A 16,438-nucleotide genomic window follows, 5' to 3' on the forward strand; every position below is an offset into this window, starting at 1 on the left:
GCAGGGAAGTAGCATGCAATTAGGTACGGAGTTTCTGCTGGAGGATATCAGAAGAGTGTCACTGGAAGTCTTCATGTCTCAAACAGTTATCAGCTTTCTCATCTTAGTAAAGGCTCCCGTATTTTATTCAAACTTTTTTTAGTTTCTTTGTTGTAGTGTCAGAAAAGCAACAAACCAAAACAGGAATACAATTAATGGAACTTTTGTTTTTTAAATTGTTTCTGAGAAGTTGAAGTGGGCATAACTAAATGGGAAATTACAGGACCCTCTAGACAATGGAGAATATCACTTTTGTTTGTGTCTTGTCACTCTCATGTTTCTTGTCAAACTCTGCAATAATAATTCTTTTTTGTTTAGGGTACAAAACATATTTACAAATATCCATTTGGTCCAGATATTGTTACAATGACCCTAATGTGTAACGTCATTGAAAACAAGGTATCTTCTGCTTTTCTGTGAGTATTAAGATTTCATTTTCCAATTAGGTCTGAAACTGAAGGGAAAAAAAAAGGGTAAGACATATGTCATACCTATTGCAAACATTTTTTGCTGTGCAAATAATTATTTTCTTTTTAGGGAAAATAATAAAAAAGGAATGATTCTATTCTAATTTTTTTCCCTGCTACTCTTTTGGGTAGAATCTGCTAGCCTATGCACTTCAGATTTAACTTTACTGTGGATCTGTCTTCCTTACCAAATGGATTGTAATTTTCTGAACCAACCTTTCCACTTGAGGCTAATCCTTTTAGGAAGAGGTAATTTTCCTGTTTATCTTAATTGACATGTTCCCTAAATTTCAATCTCTACATTAACTTGACCTTAATTATATGGCCTCATTGATAAAATGAAGGTTACCCAGGCAAGCTCCATGCATGATTAATATGTTTTCCTGTGTTTGTAAAGATTAAAAATCTGAACCCTCTCCCTAATCTTTACCTTCAATCATTTCTAAAAATGAGTGTAAAGATTATTTATGGTGTTTGTTGGTGCTTGTTTAGGTTCTTAAAAAAGAAATATTATATGTGAGATGAATACTTTTATGTAAATCTGCGTATTTCTATGTCTCTCTTTCTGTAAGAAAAGTATGCTTTGATATTGTAAATGCCATAATTTAGTCTTGATAGGTTTCTACCGTCTAATTTTTAAATTTTTAAAATTATTTTTTCTCCAGTCAAACATGTATTACATACAGGAATAGATTGTTGCAAGCTCAAAGTCTTTTGGCACTGTGTGGACTTAGCAAACCCTGGTGTGTGAAGCAGAATAAAATCATCACAGAAAAAAAGATAGACTAATTTAATGCATAGCCAAATTTCATGCATCTAAAGAGCAAGTTGAACCTAAAACTTATGTTAAATAGACTGGTTTAACCTTAAAATTTTAGCTGCTGAATCATAGCTTTTAATCAGCATTTATTGGGAAAAAATTGCTGAAATACTTCTCATTTGAGCTACTGACTTTAACTTAGAGCAAACAGTAAATGCCTAAAATTCATGTGTTAGAAATTCATTCTCACAGTCACAGAAAGTTGAGCAGTCTTGCAAGTAGGAGAGGCCTTCATGCTCAAAGTGGTTTTGTCCTGTACAATTGAGCTGTTAGAAAGAGACTATGGTGCTTTAGGAAAATCTAGCACTGCTGTTATTATCAGTAACATTCACAGCTGGTTTGTAGTAAAATGCAAGCCGCTCTGGTCTGTGAATAAATATCTTTCTGACTGCACAGGATGATAATTGCTCTGCCTGCACTTTCTTTGGCACCTACTTATCTCAGCTGAAATGATTGATAAAAATATTTTTGTACTGATGTTGAACACTTCTAAATTATATAATGATTTTTGTATTATTTCACATTTACTGCAAAGAAAGTTCATGCTAAATTGAGTTTCACTGCTGTCAGTATCTTTATTAATCACAATAGGAAAAGTATGGTGTGTTTCCCACCTTTTTGCACAAGATCGATTTTTACAGCAAGACTTCCTCTTTCTTTTTTTGGAGCGACATGGAGAGTTATGTACGAGGATATCAAGTCACTGACTTCAAACAGAAGACAAATTCACTAAAGTGAAAATGATTGTGATAGTTCTCTAATTTCCCCCACAGTGTATGTAAAACTGACTTTTAAAGTGTTTAGTGGATAATGGATCATGTAAGGTCAGTACTAGCCATAGCTGTTATGGCTATTATTTTCTCCTTTCATGGGAGGGTGCTCAGCAAAATGAGATTGTCACGCTCTTTTTTTTTTGAGAGGACAGCGACAGACAGTTAAAAGCCTCTTCATGTAAGGATGTTATTTCATAAAGACACCAGCACTGGATTATCCCCTTCACTTTAAACTTCTGCCAGCTTGTACAAAGAGATAAAACAAAATAGCCCCAATCCCAGGGGTGGAGAAGTGCTGGCCAGATCTGCCCATGTCCACAGCTTTCATTTTGATTAGTCACATGTGAGGAAAATTCACTTAGGCTGAGAGGTAAATTTAATACCAGTTATGCCCATGCTGTTCATATCACAACCATTTTCACATGATGCCACTTAATTCCCTAAGAAGCAGAAAGGTAAATCGGTGGCTGGCCAGCTAAGGTGTCATAATGCATTAGGACCAGGGCTCGCTGCAGGGGATAATGGTTCTGATTGCTGTTGACTCATGTCTCCACCAACTGCCTCATGTAAAATAAGTGACATTTAAAAGGCATCAAGATGTGAGAAGAGGTGAAAAAAAAAGGGGGGGAGAAGAAAAAGCAGAGTACTAAACTTGCCACTTGAACATAAAGTCACTTTTTCACCCTAAGTGGTATAAAAATGATAACTCAACATGCCATAGGTGACCTGTGCTGTGCTTTGAACTTCCTGTCTTGTGTTTTTAGAGAAAATCTGTAAAATTGCTTCTGGGAACTGCTCCAACATGTTATCATTTATTTCCCATTTAATTTTTTTTTTTACTCTTATTTTTTTGCCCTTGGATATCAGTCTATTCATCTTTTGAAAAGCTTAAGGCTGAATCAAGTTAGGCAATGGTATACAACAAGAGGCAGCCTAGTCTCTGAAGGCCCATTTAAGTCTATTTTTATAAAGAGAATCAAATTCCAGTTTACAGTAAGCATATGCTTCAGTTGACATCTGTTTCTAAGACTTGGATGCTTTGTTTGCATAACAGGCACCAATAAATGGCCTTGTTTTAAGTCTGCTCACTCAGTTGTATTTGGGTTGTTCAGCTGGGGATTTGAGTTGCAGCTGATCCCCTACCGCTCATAGCAGATAGGAAAGGAAGAAAAAAAAAATATGAGAAACCCAGTTGTATTTATTAATGCAGATTTCAACATTCTCAATAAACCACTTTCTTTTTGTTACGTGACTACTAAATACTTGTTTGCTCATGTAGAGCAAACAAGACTTTTTGGAAATAGAGTGTTTGGAAGTATCAAATTAAAGATAATAAAAAGTTTGTTTGTTTTTTTCAATGATGTATTTAATAACATTTGTATCTTTCTCAACTGCCAAAGCCTGATACATGTAATGCTGGGAATTAAATGGATGATACGTGTAAGAAATACATTTGTTATGGCAACATATAATTACGTAGTATAGTAATTTTTAAAAATTACTTTAGTTTTATTAAAGTACCGTGCCCTGCTAATGATGCAGTCTAAAATATTTTGTAAACAAAATTCCATTCTATCTGCTTTCACGGGAAAGCAAATTCTGGACTTCTCAAGGAAAAATACAGAACTCTAGCATGCAGAATGTAAGCCTTTCTCTGTGAAGTGAGGCATTCTATTGCAATTATATGGTATTTCTCTCATGTATAATATAATTTAAATATATTTCTATGAAACCTAGGAAATGCCTGTAGAGGGACAAAAATGTATTGGTAGTATCACAACTGTATAATTACCTTGCTTAATAACTACTGTAGTTTTTTAAAAGCAATAATATCAGCACTGCTTCCTTTTTAGGACTTTGAACTTCCCTCCCCATCCCCCCTTCTAAATTATTGTAAAGTGCTCTCTAGGAGTGTACAGAATACGTAACATATTTCAAGTGGATTTACTTATCAACTTTTTCTAGTGATACCAACAGCAGTAGTGTGAAATATATCTACTCCATTTACTCTTACCCATTGCACCTACTTTCTTTTTCCCTTTAATTTTTATATATGGTAAAAATTTCATTGAAGAGAGATTTTAGATGACAGGACTGTAATTTTAAACCCAATAGAAGAGGTGTAAGCAATTTGAGCTTAGCTGAAGCATAATCTTAGGTTGTCAAGAAGAAACCCATTCTCCCTATGCTAATCAATCAGTATATCAACCAACCAATCATCTCCTCAGCTTAGCATATATCCTAAGGTTTGATATATCTATTAACTGCCCATCATGCAGCTGGTCTCCGGTTGATGAGATTCCCCCTATCTTGGCATTTGGAGGCAGACAACTGAGCTATCACAGCCTTAGATAAATACTAAAGTGGAGATTTCAATCCTGCTCCCGATAGCAAAGACAATTCAGGAATATAGAACATATTTTTAGAAAAGAACACATAGAGAATTACATTTTCAACATAGTGTTATATGTGAAAATTGCATATATTTCATGATCCTGTCTTCCTCCACCCCCTCCCTCCCTTCCCTGGAAGTAACAGGAAATTACTCTTATATTGTGACTCAAACTCTTAACAGAAAAAGAGAACAACAAGAAAGTGCTAAAATTTGTTATTAACTGCTGATTACTATAATGGTGCTATACAACTCCTTAAAAAAACAAGTGGCTTTCCTCATTATTACAGTGTTATTACTCTATTATAGCTCTACTAAGAGCTATATGAAAATGGTGTCACAACACACATAAACCTTAAGGGAAAAGTTTGGCTTTCAGAAGATTATACACCTGTCTCTCCATTTGTAAAGTCTGAGCTCAAAACTCATTAAGTGAAAACATAATCTGGGTGTTGAAGAGTTTACCTGCTAATATGGAAGTTTGGCATGAGGCTTAACATAGTGTTTCAAGGTCTATCTGTGGAAGAAATGCTGTAGTAACTGTGTTGGCTTTGCTGTTAGTAAAAACTGCCTGAAAGAATGAAGTGGCCTATTTTGAATTTTGTAAAACCTTACTACTCCCTAGGGAGAATCCTAGGATTGCCCAAGGGTCTATGGTCACCATGGAACGTAGTACACAGGGGACAGGCCTCCTACTCAACTTGCAGGGTCCTACTCAAATTGATGGGATCCAATTTCTGTGCTTGCATATGACTGAGCAATTCCTGAAGTCAGAGAATGTGTGCTCACTTAATTAATAATTTGATCAACTCTCTTTGCAGACCTACCAACTGTAAACATAAACATATTGTTATGAGGTTAGCTTATAGGCTTTTTCAGGCTTTCATTTAATTAAATTGAGTGTAATGATTTGTTTTGCTTTTGTTCCTTTGTTTCTGAGACTCAGTCCATTAGATGTTCTGAAATAAAGTCTTTCAACACTGAAAAATGGCATAAGTCCCTAAGCTATATATCTTAGTCAAAGCACATTATTCTTGACCTAAGAGCACTTCTGTGTCAGAGTATAGAAGAGTAAGTGTTTATAGAGTTCTACAATGTTTTCCAGCAGAATTCTTGTAGTACCTGTACTTCATTTTTGCATTATTTATGCCTTGTAAAATAAGAAGATGGTCAGTTAGGTCATGGTTTGTTACAGTAACATGGAAAATGTGAAAGTTTATCAGGGAAAATTGATTGTTAATATTTCAGGCCACTTTGGAAACTAAGTTATACTCTTGTCACGTTTGTATCCTCCCTTAACACAACCCACTGAAACGTTGATTTCCTGAGAAGGCTACCCTTGGATTGACTGTACAAAATGATCCAGAGCAGTATTACTAGCATGTACTAATATAATAAAGGCTACTTTGTTTCTCAGAAAGACCATGCATACTTCAAATTCAAGGCTGGTTTGTTAGCTGGGCATACACTGGCATTGTAGCAGCTGAAGATCTAGCCCCTTGTATTTAGTGCTCATGAAAAGTGCAAGATAACAGCTATGGTTCTTGAAACCTGCTCAGGCAAAACCAGCCACGAGCAATGGTAGTATCTTGTGTTGCCCTATGAATGTATGTCAAACTTGACCTGGAAGGACCTGAAGGATGTTTGTGCTTGTTTAGTCCTTGGCCTTTCACAAAAAAAAAATTTTCCTTCTCTAGAAATGATAGCGTTTGCCTTAACTCCTACAGTCTAAATTCATATGGAATGTAGATCTGTAAATGACGTCTGAGATTGGTTCATCTTTGTGCAGCATTCTCACTTAAAGAACTTGTTACAAATCCTTTCCCATGTGAGATGAAAACAAGGTTTAGTGATGTAGGGAGATTTTGGGCACTTGCTGCAGTATCGTTGTCAGACTTTTGAAAATTGCACACTTAGCACTGGTTGAAAATACCCCTGGAGAAAGAATAAAGGCTCCTTCAATATGGTGACCTAATTTTTTTTTTAAGTTTATGAAGGATGTATGGTTACTATTTGCCAGTACATGAAATTCCAAGTACTAAGATAACCGTTCTGTTAGACAAAGACGGTCCAAAGCCTTCAAACTGAACTGTGCATGCAATTATTATTTCTGCTTGTACCCAGTTAATATCTCCTGGCAGTATAGAACAAACACTTTTCTAGTAATTTGGTTAACTGTGGAGAATGGTGAAGCTACTGCAACCAAAAAGGTATTGTCTTTGTTTAGTTAATTTGATGGGGAAAAAACCAAACAACAAACCACAAACCAGACACAAGAAATCCAAGCTATAGACACCACTTCTGCACACAATCAAAATCCCCTAAATAAAGTCCACTTTATTTATCTTGAGCATTACATAAGGGTGCATAGGGCAGTTACTGAAACTTCTGTGTTCTATATCAAATACTTGAGGAAGATAAGCAATATTAGTAATCAGTGTTAATCTACAGGGTTTTACCTTCTCTACCCGTGATACAGCTGTAAAAATCAAAGCAAACCAACCAATCAAACAGACCCAAAATAACGGTGAAATCCCATGGAAAAAACCCACACGAAACCCCCCAAGCCAACTAGTTTCCTCACTTCATCTATAGACAAAGTGGAATTAGGATATCGGGATTGACTAAATAGAAATACCAGGCTACACCTGAGATATGGTTGACTATATCTATAAGCTATTGTGAATACTGAAGAAAAAGAGCTATTTAATTGAGCTATCTAAGTATTTGCCTGGACATGGTTCTTTAAAATCTTCCTTTCTCTATATAGTTTCTTGTTTGTGAAGCAAGTAAATATGCATGCACTCCAGATTTATTCTTACATATTGAAATGGTACAGTTCAAATATCACTGAATATTCTTTTTCTATGCTTCTCAGAATGAGTGCTCATTTAAATCAGATATTATGAAAACAGGATGACTAATCCTAAATTCAGGTGTACTACCACTCAGACTAGGCAGATTGCTAGTTGATCATGCTAAGATGCTCCCTTATCCATTATTGGATCTGAAAAAGAGGAGGATTAAGAATTATCTGACTTCTCAGTTAATGTGCAAATCATCTAAAAGCTCAGCTTAGAAAGGTCTTAGAAAGCCGAACAGCACTAAAATAATAATAACGTCTTAAGAATTTTTAATAATATAGATGTGCCATATCACATTTTTAGAGAGAAAATAGAGTTTTGTGGTTTCTATCTCAGATGGCCTTTTATCTCTCTCTTCCTGTTTTTGTAATTATATATGAAACTCCTATAACTATACTTTTAATTAAAATTTTTTTATTGCAATCAGAAGTTGTCACTTGGGACAAACTCACACTGCTGGAACTCAATAACAATTATATTACTTTCAGGAAATAGTAGAAAATAATTTGATAAGTGTCTTTGGAAATAAGCAATTATCTGTTTACTTTTAACAAAGCATAAGGTGGGGAAGGAAAGGAGTATCTCAGGAAATATATTTGTGTAATGTATCTATGATCTTCACAGGGGTTTTGTCAGTGATACTTATTTCTAGTATCTTTCTCTGCCCTTGGTTATGATGAAAAAAACTCTTCATTGAAAAGGCTGAAACACTATTTTTCTGTATTTTCAAGGGACAGGAGACTCTGTGAACCAGAAGGCATCTCTTAATGTTCCATCTTTGCATTTTTAGGCTAGTTCTGCTGTTTGCTATAGTAATATTTGTTTTATCATTTCTATCACTCCAATATGTATACTTGCCTTTCGAAATCTGTGAAAAGTATTAAAAAAGAAAAGAGAAAATGCTAGTATTTCAAAACCCTATTATAATGCATTTTCAAACATGTCAGACACATCTTTGTTAAAATTAAACCAAGGATTGGTTTTGAGCGAATAGCCCTATATCCTTACAGATGCTGTGGATGGATGCATCTAAGCTGCTTATTATATTGATGGGTTTTGCTGCTCTGCAGCAAATGAAAACAGGCAGCTGCTTCCTCCATCAAAGCAAAAAGCAGCCTGAGTTTTTATTAAACGAGTGTTCATTTCTTCTATTGCCAAAATTCTTACACAAAACAAAAGAGCAGTTTTAGCACATTATTGCTTAACTAGACATGAACAACTGACAGCAAGTGATAAGCCTGTCTGCTTTTCACAACTGGTAATCATTTTTGGAATAGATGTTTTAATATAGTTGAATATAAAATTTTGTAATTTACATCTACAATGGTACATAAATTTATAGATCCAGTTTTTTGCAGGAGAATGAAGGCTATAATCACAAAAGGTTTGTTCCAGTGTTGTTTAATTTTTAATAACTATTTGAAAACTAGGTAAAAAAACCACGCACACACAACACAAATTCATTCATTTGAAAAAGATGTTAAAGACAATCATACAAGTAGATTTGTACAGTTCTCCGATTTTCTTATGGAAGGGATATGCGTACATTTACAGCTTTGACTTGTTACTGTATTTCCACATCACTTCCACCGAGCTTCTTAAGTTTGCACTCTAAAAGAAATTTGCAGATTGCAGACCATCATGTTTCCCTCCTAGTCATGAATAATAATGAGAATGAAAGTGAGAGATACAGTGCTGAGGCCATTTTGCTGAGGCTGAAGATCTCAGCCGGTGCTTATACATATTTTTCAATGATCTGAATATCATGAATTCTGCTTTAGATTGGAAGAGAGACAAGAATTTCTACAAAGTGTATGTGCATAGGGAAAAAATGGTGAGACTTGTTTCTCTTTATATTCTCTTCTATTTTTTTTCTGGTGTTCTTGTACCTTTTCAAACTCACTTATAGCATTCCCGCTGTGGAAAAGTAAGCTAGCCATTCTCCCTGCCTCAAATTACTCCTCTTCACTGGACTTAAAAGGTGGTTTGCCATCTGCAAAAGCCAGGTGCAGTAAGGCATAGATATAAGATGCTACTGTAAAGGCCATTAAATACTTTTCTTGTTTTGCACTGTTTGTGCTTACTGCCGAAGTTGCTCACTTGCAAATAGTCTTGAGATAAATTTCAGAATGCAGAGCCACAGATTAGACAATTGGACTTTCAAGACAGGTTAGCTCTTAAAATTGTTGGCATTTGAAGTTGCCAAATGTCCGGAAGGGCACACTACTCTGTAGCTGTTGTCCTTTTGAAAATCTGCTCTCAAATTCACATTTGTAGTAAATAATTTTGCAATTCCAGGCACACCATCTGTAATTAACTTGGCAACTCCTCTTTTATGTGATTCTGCTGTAGATGGGTGTAAACTTAAACTTCTTTGTGTGCTGGAAACAGAATGAAGTAACAAGATTTTTTTTTTTCAGTGGGTGTTTTCCTTGCTTAGCAATTCCCTCTATTCCTTCATTTTGCTAAAGTGACCAGATTAACTTTAGATTATTATGGAAGTTATTTTCTATGAAAGGTTTCCACTCCTCTAGGCATACATTTTATGCTATCTAAAAAATGAATATTTGTAGTATTAGTGCCTTATTACATGTGTTTATGTTTTTTAGATTCAATACGCTTTAGGTGGGATCTTAGGTAGCAGGGATTACTGATTATCCTTTCATCTGTGTCACATTTTGTATGCTGTGTGAACAAGTGAATGAAAATAAAATCTTTACTCCCTGTCTATACTGAGGACCATTTTTTTATCATAAAATTGTATTGAAAAGAGGCTTAATGTATGGAGTTTGAAGGAAGTTTAGAGTTAGAAGTATTTTTGGCATTATCCATGCCAAATAACTACAGCAGTGCAATTATTTGCAGGTGGTCTTTACTCAAGCAACTACTCAAATTAGAACACCCATGTTATATGTTACTAGCAAGATGTATTTGGCAGACATTCACTGTGCATCCACTTTGTATGTAGTCTTAATTATCCTATTCATAATTTCATGTTTTCTCTTTGATTTGGAAGTGAAGTTTAGTGCTCTGCTGACAGAAGGCTTCATAATATTTGTTAGAGTTTAAGTTTGAAGTTTAACTCCAAAGTGTAATGGTGCTGTTGAACCTTGATTTTGACCTGCTCTCTTACTTCTCCAGAAACTTCAGCGGGTGGACAATGCTTCTTACTGTGCATGCTGTGCATGGTGATCCACAGAAAAACTATGTGGGATCAAATCATCAAGGTTACCTTCCCATGTGATGTGGATATAGTCACATAGTCAGTAGAAAATAACATTCAATACTGTAGAATTAGGGATATGACAATGTTGCAGCAAGAATGGTAGAACCTTATTTTAAATTCCTAGATTCCTTTTGTTATATTCCTAGGATAACCTTTTCCAGTAGACCAGTAACCCTTAGTTTTGGGAATTTTCCATCTACTCTACAGTCTTTTAGGAGAAGAAATGGGGAATAATTACCTGTCTAGATACATACTTAATTTAACACCTCTGTGCAGCCCATTGGAATGCCAAAGGTTTCTCTACTCTCCACCAACAATTGTTGTCAGTAGGGATAAAAAGTACTTAGGGCAGAAAACAATTTATCATTGCTAGTACAGTTGTTGGTACTACTTTTGAGACATTATTGATCTCTTTGCCTCAAACTGCTTTATTTCCTCTCACTTTGATGAATATTAAAGCACATAATAATGGCCAGTCTTCGCGAGCGAAGATTTTTGGGAAAGGTCATTGACCCTTCCAGCCTGCGCAGTGGATTTTTAGGTGAGACACAGTGTGCGCTGAACTGAGCCCACCCTTTAGTCCTGAGGTTCATCTGCCGGGGCCGAGCAAAGCTTGGACAGTGGCAGTGAGGTCCCCAGGATGTAGGTTTGTTTAGAGTGACCTTCTCTTAGGTGGATTGCCTCTAGTGGTTAGAGTGCCTGACTCTCACCTCTGTGACCCGGGTTCGATTAAAGCACATAAAGTGATTTCATATAGTCAAGAATCAGGGCATAGTAGAAAAGAAGATCTTTTTGAGTATATTCATATGGGCAAAATGACTGACTTTTCAAATTTAAATTGTCTTTGCTTTTGAGGGTTAAGATATGATTTGTGCAAAATTTACTTGAGGCTTCAAATGAATAGGAAGACACCTTATAGTTTAATAGTGCAAATAAAAGACAAAATTTGAATTTTGAGATCAGACATCTATACATGTAGCTGGGTGAAGTGCTAGGGAAATATGAAAATACTTTCATTTTGGCTCAGCTTGGAAAGGAACTTTTTAATCTCCTAGCGTGAGTTAAGTAGTTGTAGGACAGCTTATAACTCCTACTCAGAGCTTCAAGGGACAGCTCACCTGTCAAGTCCAGTTGCCCCTATGTTTCCTGTGTGCAGTGCTGGCAGGTAGCAGATCAGAGTTCTACTAATCCTGCACTATCCCAGTTAAAGTTCCTGTGGAGCTCCGCTGAGACATAATGGCTCCAATAATCAAATGTCTTCTTTAAAAATACATGCCTCAAAATTCTTTTCTACTGACATCATGTTCTTTTATAACTTCACATCAGATCTCAATATTTGTTATCCAAAGGTGTGACAGCATTCTTTAAAATATGTGATAAAAAGCAACAGAGGAGAAACAATAATTTTAATTTTTTTTTTTTTAATACTAGATAATTTATTTCTGGTAGACAATTTCCTGTACTATCCTACAGGTTTCATCATTTTTAGATTTGATGCAGAAGAACAGTTTTGTGTTACTTCGGACTAGTGGTGCTCCACCTGATGGTTAAAACAATACATCCTCAGGAGGCTGTCTATACATAGTTTAGAAGGACCTGACACTTTCCAATAGAAGCACAATGAGAGTAATAAAACCAACTAAAGTTATGTGTTACTAGCATTATTTTGATTTTTGTTAGTGTTGTTCCTCTATAGGAAAAGTTGGGGTGTCTTTTTTTGGTTACATCATACCACAGGGTGTAGGAGTTGCTCAGGTTGTTTTTCTTGGTCTTCCCATATTTTCCTTATATGTGTCTAAGTAACTTAATCTGTCTCTGTCTCTTCATTTGGTTTCTAATGTGCCAACTTGAGATGATAGAAATTCATGATGTCGTCAAGTTCTTGTGAGGTAGACTCCATTACTGTGGTGAAATTTTATGATATGGTGATAAGTGCTATAGAAATGCCTTGATTTTTTATGTCTCTGATGCACATGAAGCATTTTTCTATCCAGCATCACACAATTTAGTGACAATGTTCTTCTATCCCTTCTACTGTAATAAGTATGATAAAGCTGTCTGGAAGTAGACATCATCTCTCTGATAGCACATTTGTAGTGGATCTCCTACTCCACACTAGTGGTTAAAGGATACCTGCCAGGAGTTGAAATGTGGGCAGGCGTTGCTCTGTGAACACTGTTTCTCTCCCTTGTCTTCAGACATGCCCCTTCTTGAGGCTCTCCTTTGAACAGCAATGCAGCTTAATTTTTTTATGCAGTCAATAGAGATTCCAGTGTTTTCTGGCAATTATTCTCTGTTTGCACATTGTAATTATCAAGGTGATAAAGAGTTTTAAAACCTCCAGTAAATGAAGCAAAATATTTATTTTTGCAAGAAAACCTCTTTTTTCTCTCTTTTTCCTCATACGGTGAGATTTTTTAGTCTCTCTGTCTAGGACTTATATATTCATAGGCTTGTAAATATGAGCACCATTTGGGGGGTCTTTTGATATTCTTTTGCCTATACATATGTAAATAATTTACTATCTTGTAAGTTGTTGCACATGCAAATAGGTACCAATGTTATGTATTTCTAATCAAATTCAGAAATCAAAATGAGAATAATTTGATTTTAAATATGAAAGAATTATTTTCAGTATGTTCACAGGAAACTTAATCCGTATCCATATGTATGTGTTTGCAGGAAATACATTATGCTTTTCGCAACCTAGTGGTTGTTAATTCATAGGAATTGCTGCATTTCTGCATTACAGAGGTATGTTTTCTAACAGAAGCAGAACTATCTTGTACTTGCAACTTCAAAATGTAGGTCATTGTGTTGACGAATGTAGGTCAGAGTGAAGGGGAAGAAGACAGAATGCAAACTCCTCCACATGGATCTTTAAGCTGATCCTTGTTTTGAAGGTAAAGAGGCTTATCTACCTGTTCAAGCACGAGAAGCTTTTCCTTTTACTAAAATTAACACAGGTATTCTGGCTTCTGGCTTCTTGGCTTAGCTGGGTGCTTCCACACTTGAGACGTGTTCATGAAAGACCTCCTGACTCCTGCTTCTTTAGCTGCCAGCTGCTTATATCATTGCAGAGGTGATACTTCCTTCCCTATGGGGAAGGCAGCAGGGAGGAGACGTGTGCATTGCTGGCATCTGCCTAAAGAAAAGCATTGTCTTTCCAAAGGTGCTTTACCCTTCTCTCAGCACAGAGCTATCTGATACACCTGCAGTTTCAGCTGGTATCAACATTGTAATGGTAGCAGGGGAAAGAACAGTGACCCCTCATAAAAGATTCAGTGACACCATTCAAAGTGCCCTTTCAATAATAAGTGTAGAAAAGTGAGAGATGTTTGACTGAGGGTATTGAAAAGTCAGATGTTGAAGGATTTTGCTACAGTTGACAAGTATTTTTAAAATTCACTCAGGCTGCTATAAAAGGGTTTCAGATTTTTATGTTTGTGGGTGTGGGTTTTTTTTTAATGTGAGATATAAGTATTGTAAATGGTATTAAATTAGCTGTGTCTTCACTAAATATTAAAAAAGCACTTTTATTGCTTGAGTATACAGCAGTCACTGCAAACTGAAACATTCTCTATGTTATACACTAAAGTATTTAAACAGTTATTATATTTATTGCAAAATCTGTCATTTTAGCATATTTCAATGCTCAAAAGCATTGAAGTGCTCAAAGGGAGATAGAAAACCCTGTACGATTCTTAGTGTATGTTTCACTAAAGGGTGAGTAGTCTTGTGGGAATATTTTGTTTTCACCCTTAGCAAGCCTAAGCAAAATAGCACATTCACAAACACCTGATCAGCCTAAACTGACTTAAACAGGATAAATACCAATATTGCATTTGTGGTTTTTTCACATATGTGTATTATCACTCTATTTTGTCGTTCTTTAAGATCTTTGTAATACAAAACTTATAGGCAAAGTTTTGGACAAATCTTGCCTAGGCTTTTGCTTGATCTGCATGCAGGAAAGATATTAATAAATTTTCATTATTAATCACTATGAGTTCAGAATACTTACTAGATGGAAAGGAAGAATTATACTGATGATGTTTACAATCAGGCTCTAAGTGATTTAAAGGAAGACAGTTTTTCTCACAAACTCTGCTTCTGTTAAAAATGTCGTGATGTTTTTAAAGTCTTGAGTACAAAAAAATTGTTAAAAATTATCTAAAGGATGCACATACATAGTAAGCTGCATGAAATTCAGTTGTCTAGAAATACCTAAAGGATGCTCTACATGTCTGTTTTAAGTTTACTGAAACTGTTGAAATGTCTGTAGTTCATAATATTAAGTTTCTGTCTCATTAATTCATAGTGCCGTATGTTGGGGGAGGGGGGGGAAGCTGACCCTGGATTTTACCTGTAGACAGACATGTAAACGTGTTTTTTCATTGCTGAGCAATAACAGATGAAAAACACATACAACCATAATTTGGCTGCATAGGCCTTAGATTTATCCTCCTCTAGCTTTGGGAACCTTTGCAGACCTAACTCAAGTGCCCGAGTCTGTTTTCCATGCCTCCAGCACCGGAGTCTGGAGAGTGCAGGAGAGCGTGCAAGGCACACAGGATCTGTGCTGCCCTCTCCGTGGGCCACGGCACTTCAGTTAGATGTTCATGTCAGGTGGAAAACTGGTCTGATGAAACAGTGAGTTTCCTGAGTGACTAGTTTTGAAGAAGTAAATTTGCATGGGTGCCTAAATACTTGCTAATGATGATGACCAGTGAAAGTGTTATGATGGAAGCTTATAAAGTCATGAATAATTCAGATTAGGTGAAAAAAGTGAGATTGCTCCTTCTCTTCCCGTAGGAGAACTAGGGGGATTTAAATGAAAATGACAGGGACGCATACAAAACAAGAGAGAGGAGGTGTTTCTTTATACAGCATGGTAAAACTGTGGAGCTTCCTGTTGCAGCTATGAAAAGTTTACACAGTCCACAGAACAACTAGAAAAATTCTTCAGTGCCTATTAAACAGAACTTACCACTCGTATTTCCTCTTCTCCTCAAGAACTTCTTGAGCTACAACTAGAAATCACACTGTTTTATTGCCCTAGTCCTGCATTTGTCCTTAGCATGTGCTGCTGGTCAGTGTTCCTTACAGTCAGATTGTTGCCTGACTTAACAAAAACTAAGAGAAAAGGAACTAAATAAAAATGAACTGAGAAGAAATGGAGTGACTGTAGTATGATTATATCTATAGCTAACGAAAAAGGAGAGGGCTCCTCTCCCCTGCTGGAAACAGGCTACAAGGCAGGATTGGCCTTGTATCTGGCCTGGTACAAACAGGTTGATGTTCATGTGAATGCCCAAATGAGTTGAATTTTATATGACTTTTAAAGTCTTGAGTATTGCACACTTATGTGTAGATGTATGTGTGTTTATGTGTATGTGCATGTATCTATAAATTTCTGATAATTAGTTGGGATGAAATCTATGAAATATTCAAATCTAATGCTTAAATCATAGGTCTTCTCTTTTTTTCTTTATTCCATGCTTTTATGGCAGATTTAGAAAATGAAACAGTGGGTAGAAGTCTGCAAATGGTAATATACATTCAAATTTTATTTTAGACAAAAAAAATTCTGTTCTAAGAAAGCGAATGTCTTTGTTTTATAGGTCTCTGGCCATCTGAAGAAGTGCTGGCTTACTACTGCCTAAAGCATAATGAAATATTCAGGTACAGAGTTAAACATAAAAAGATATTTTCCAATCTGTTAGTTTTATTGTATCTGCATGGTGAAGATTGCTATGATTTAAGTCTTCAGATTAAATTTAAAATGTTCAAGGTGAAAGCATGTTGCTCTTAACAAAGAATTCTGAGCTGCCTTTGGGTACTAATATTGCACAGC

The 16,438-nt window shown here is 35.8% G+C and overlaps 1 protein-coding gene across 1 annotated transcript in view; it reads left to right on the top strand.

The window, feature by feature from the left end:
* The window catches only part of CAMKMT (calmodulin-lysine N-methyltransferase), a 217,873-nt gene that overhangs the window by 156,676 nt on the left and 44,759 nt on the right, over nt 1–16,438 (top strand). The window contains exon 4 of the mRNA XM_027723390.2: nt 16,206–16,266. Within this exon, the coding sequence (XP_027579191.1) occupies nt 16,206–16,266 (61 nt within the window). The remainder of the gene's footprint in view (nt 1–16,205; nt 16,267–16,438) is intronic.

Source organism: Pipra filicauda, unplaced genomic scaffold (assembly GCF_003945595.2).
Source record: "Pipra filicauda isolate LSUMZ 115617 unplaced genomic scaffold, ASM394559v2 scaffold51_size4534324_pilon, whole genome shotgun sequence".
Classification (NCBI taxonomy): Eukaryota; Metazoa; Chordata; class Aves; order Passeriformes; family Pipridae; genus Pipra; species Pipra filicauda.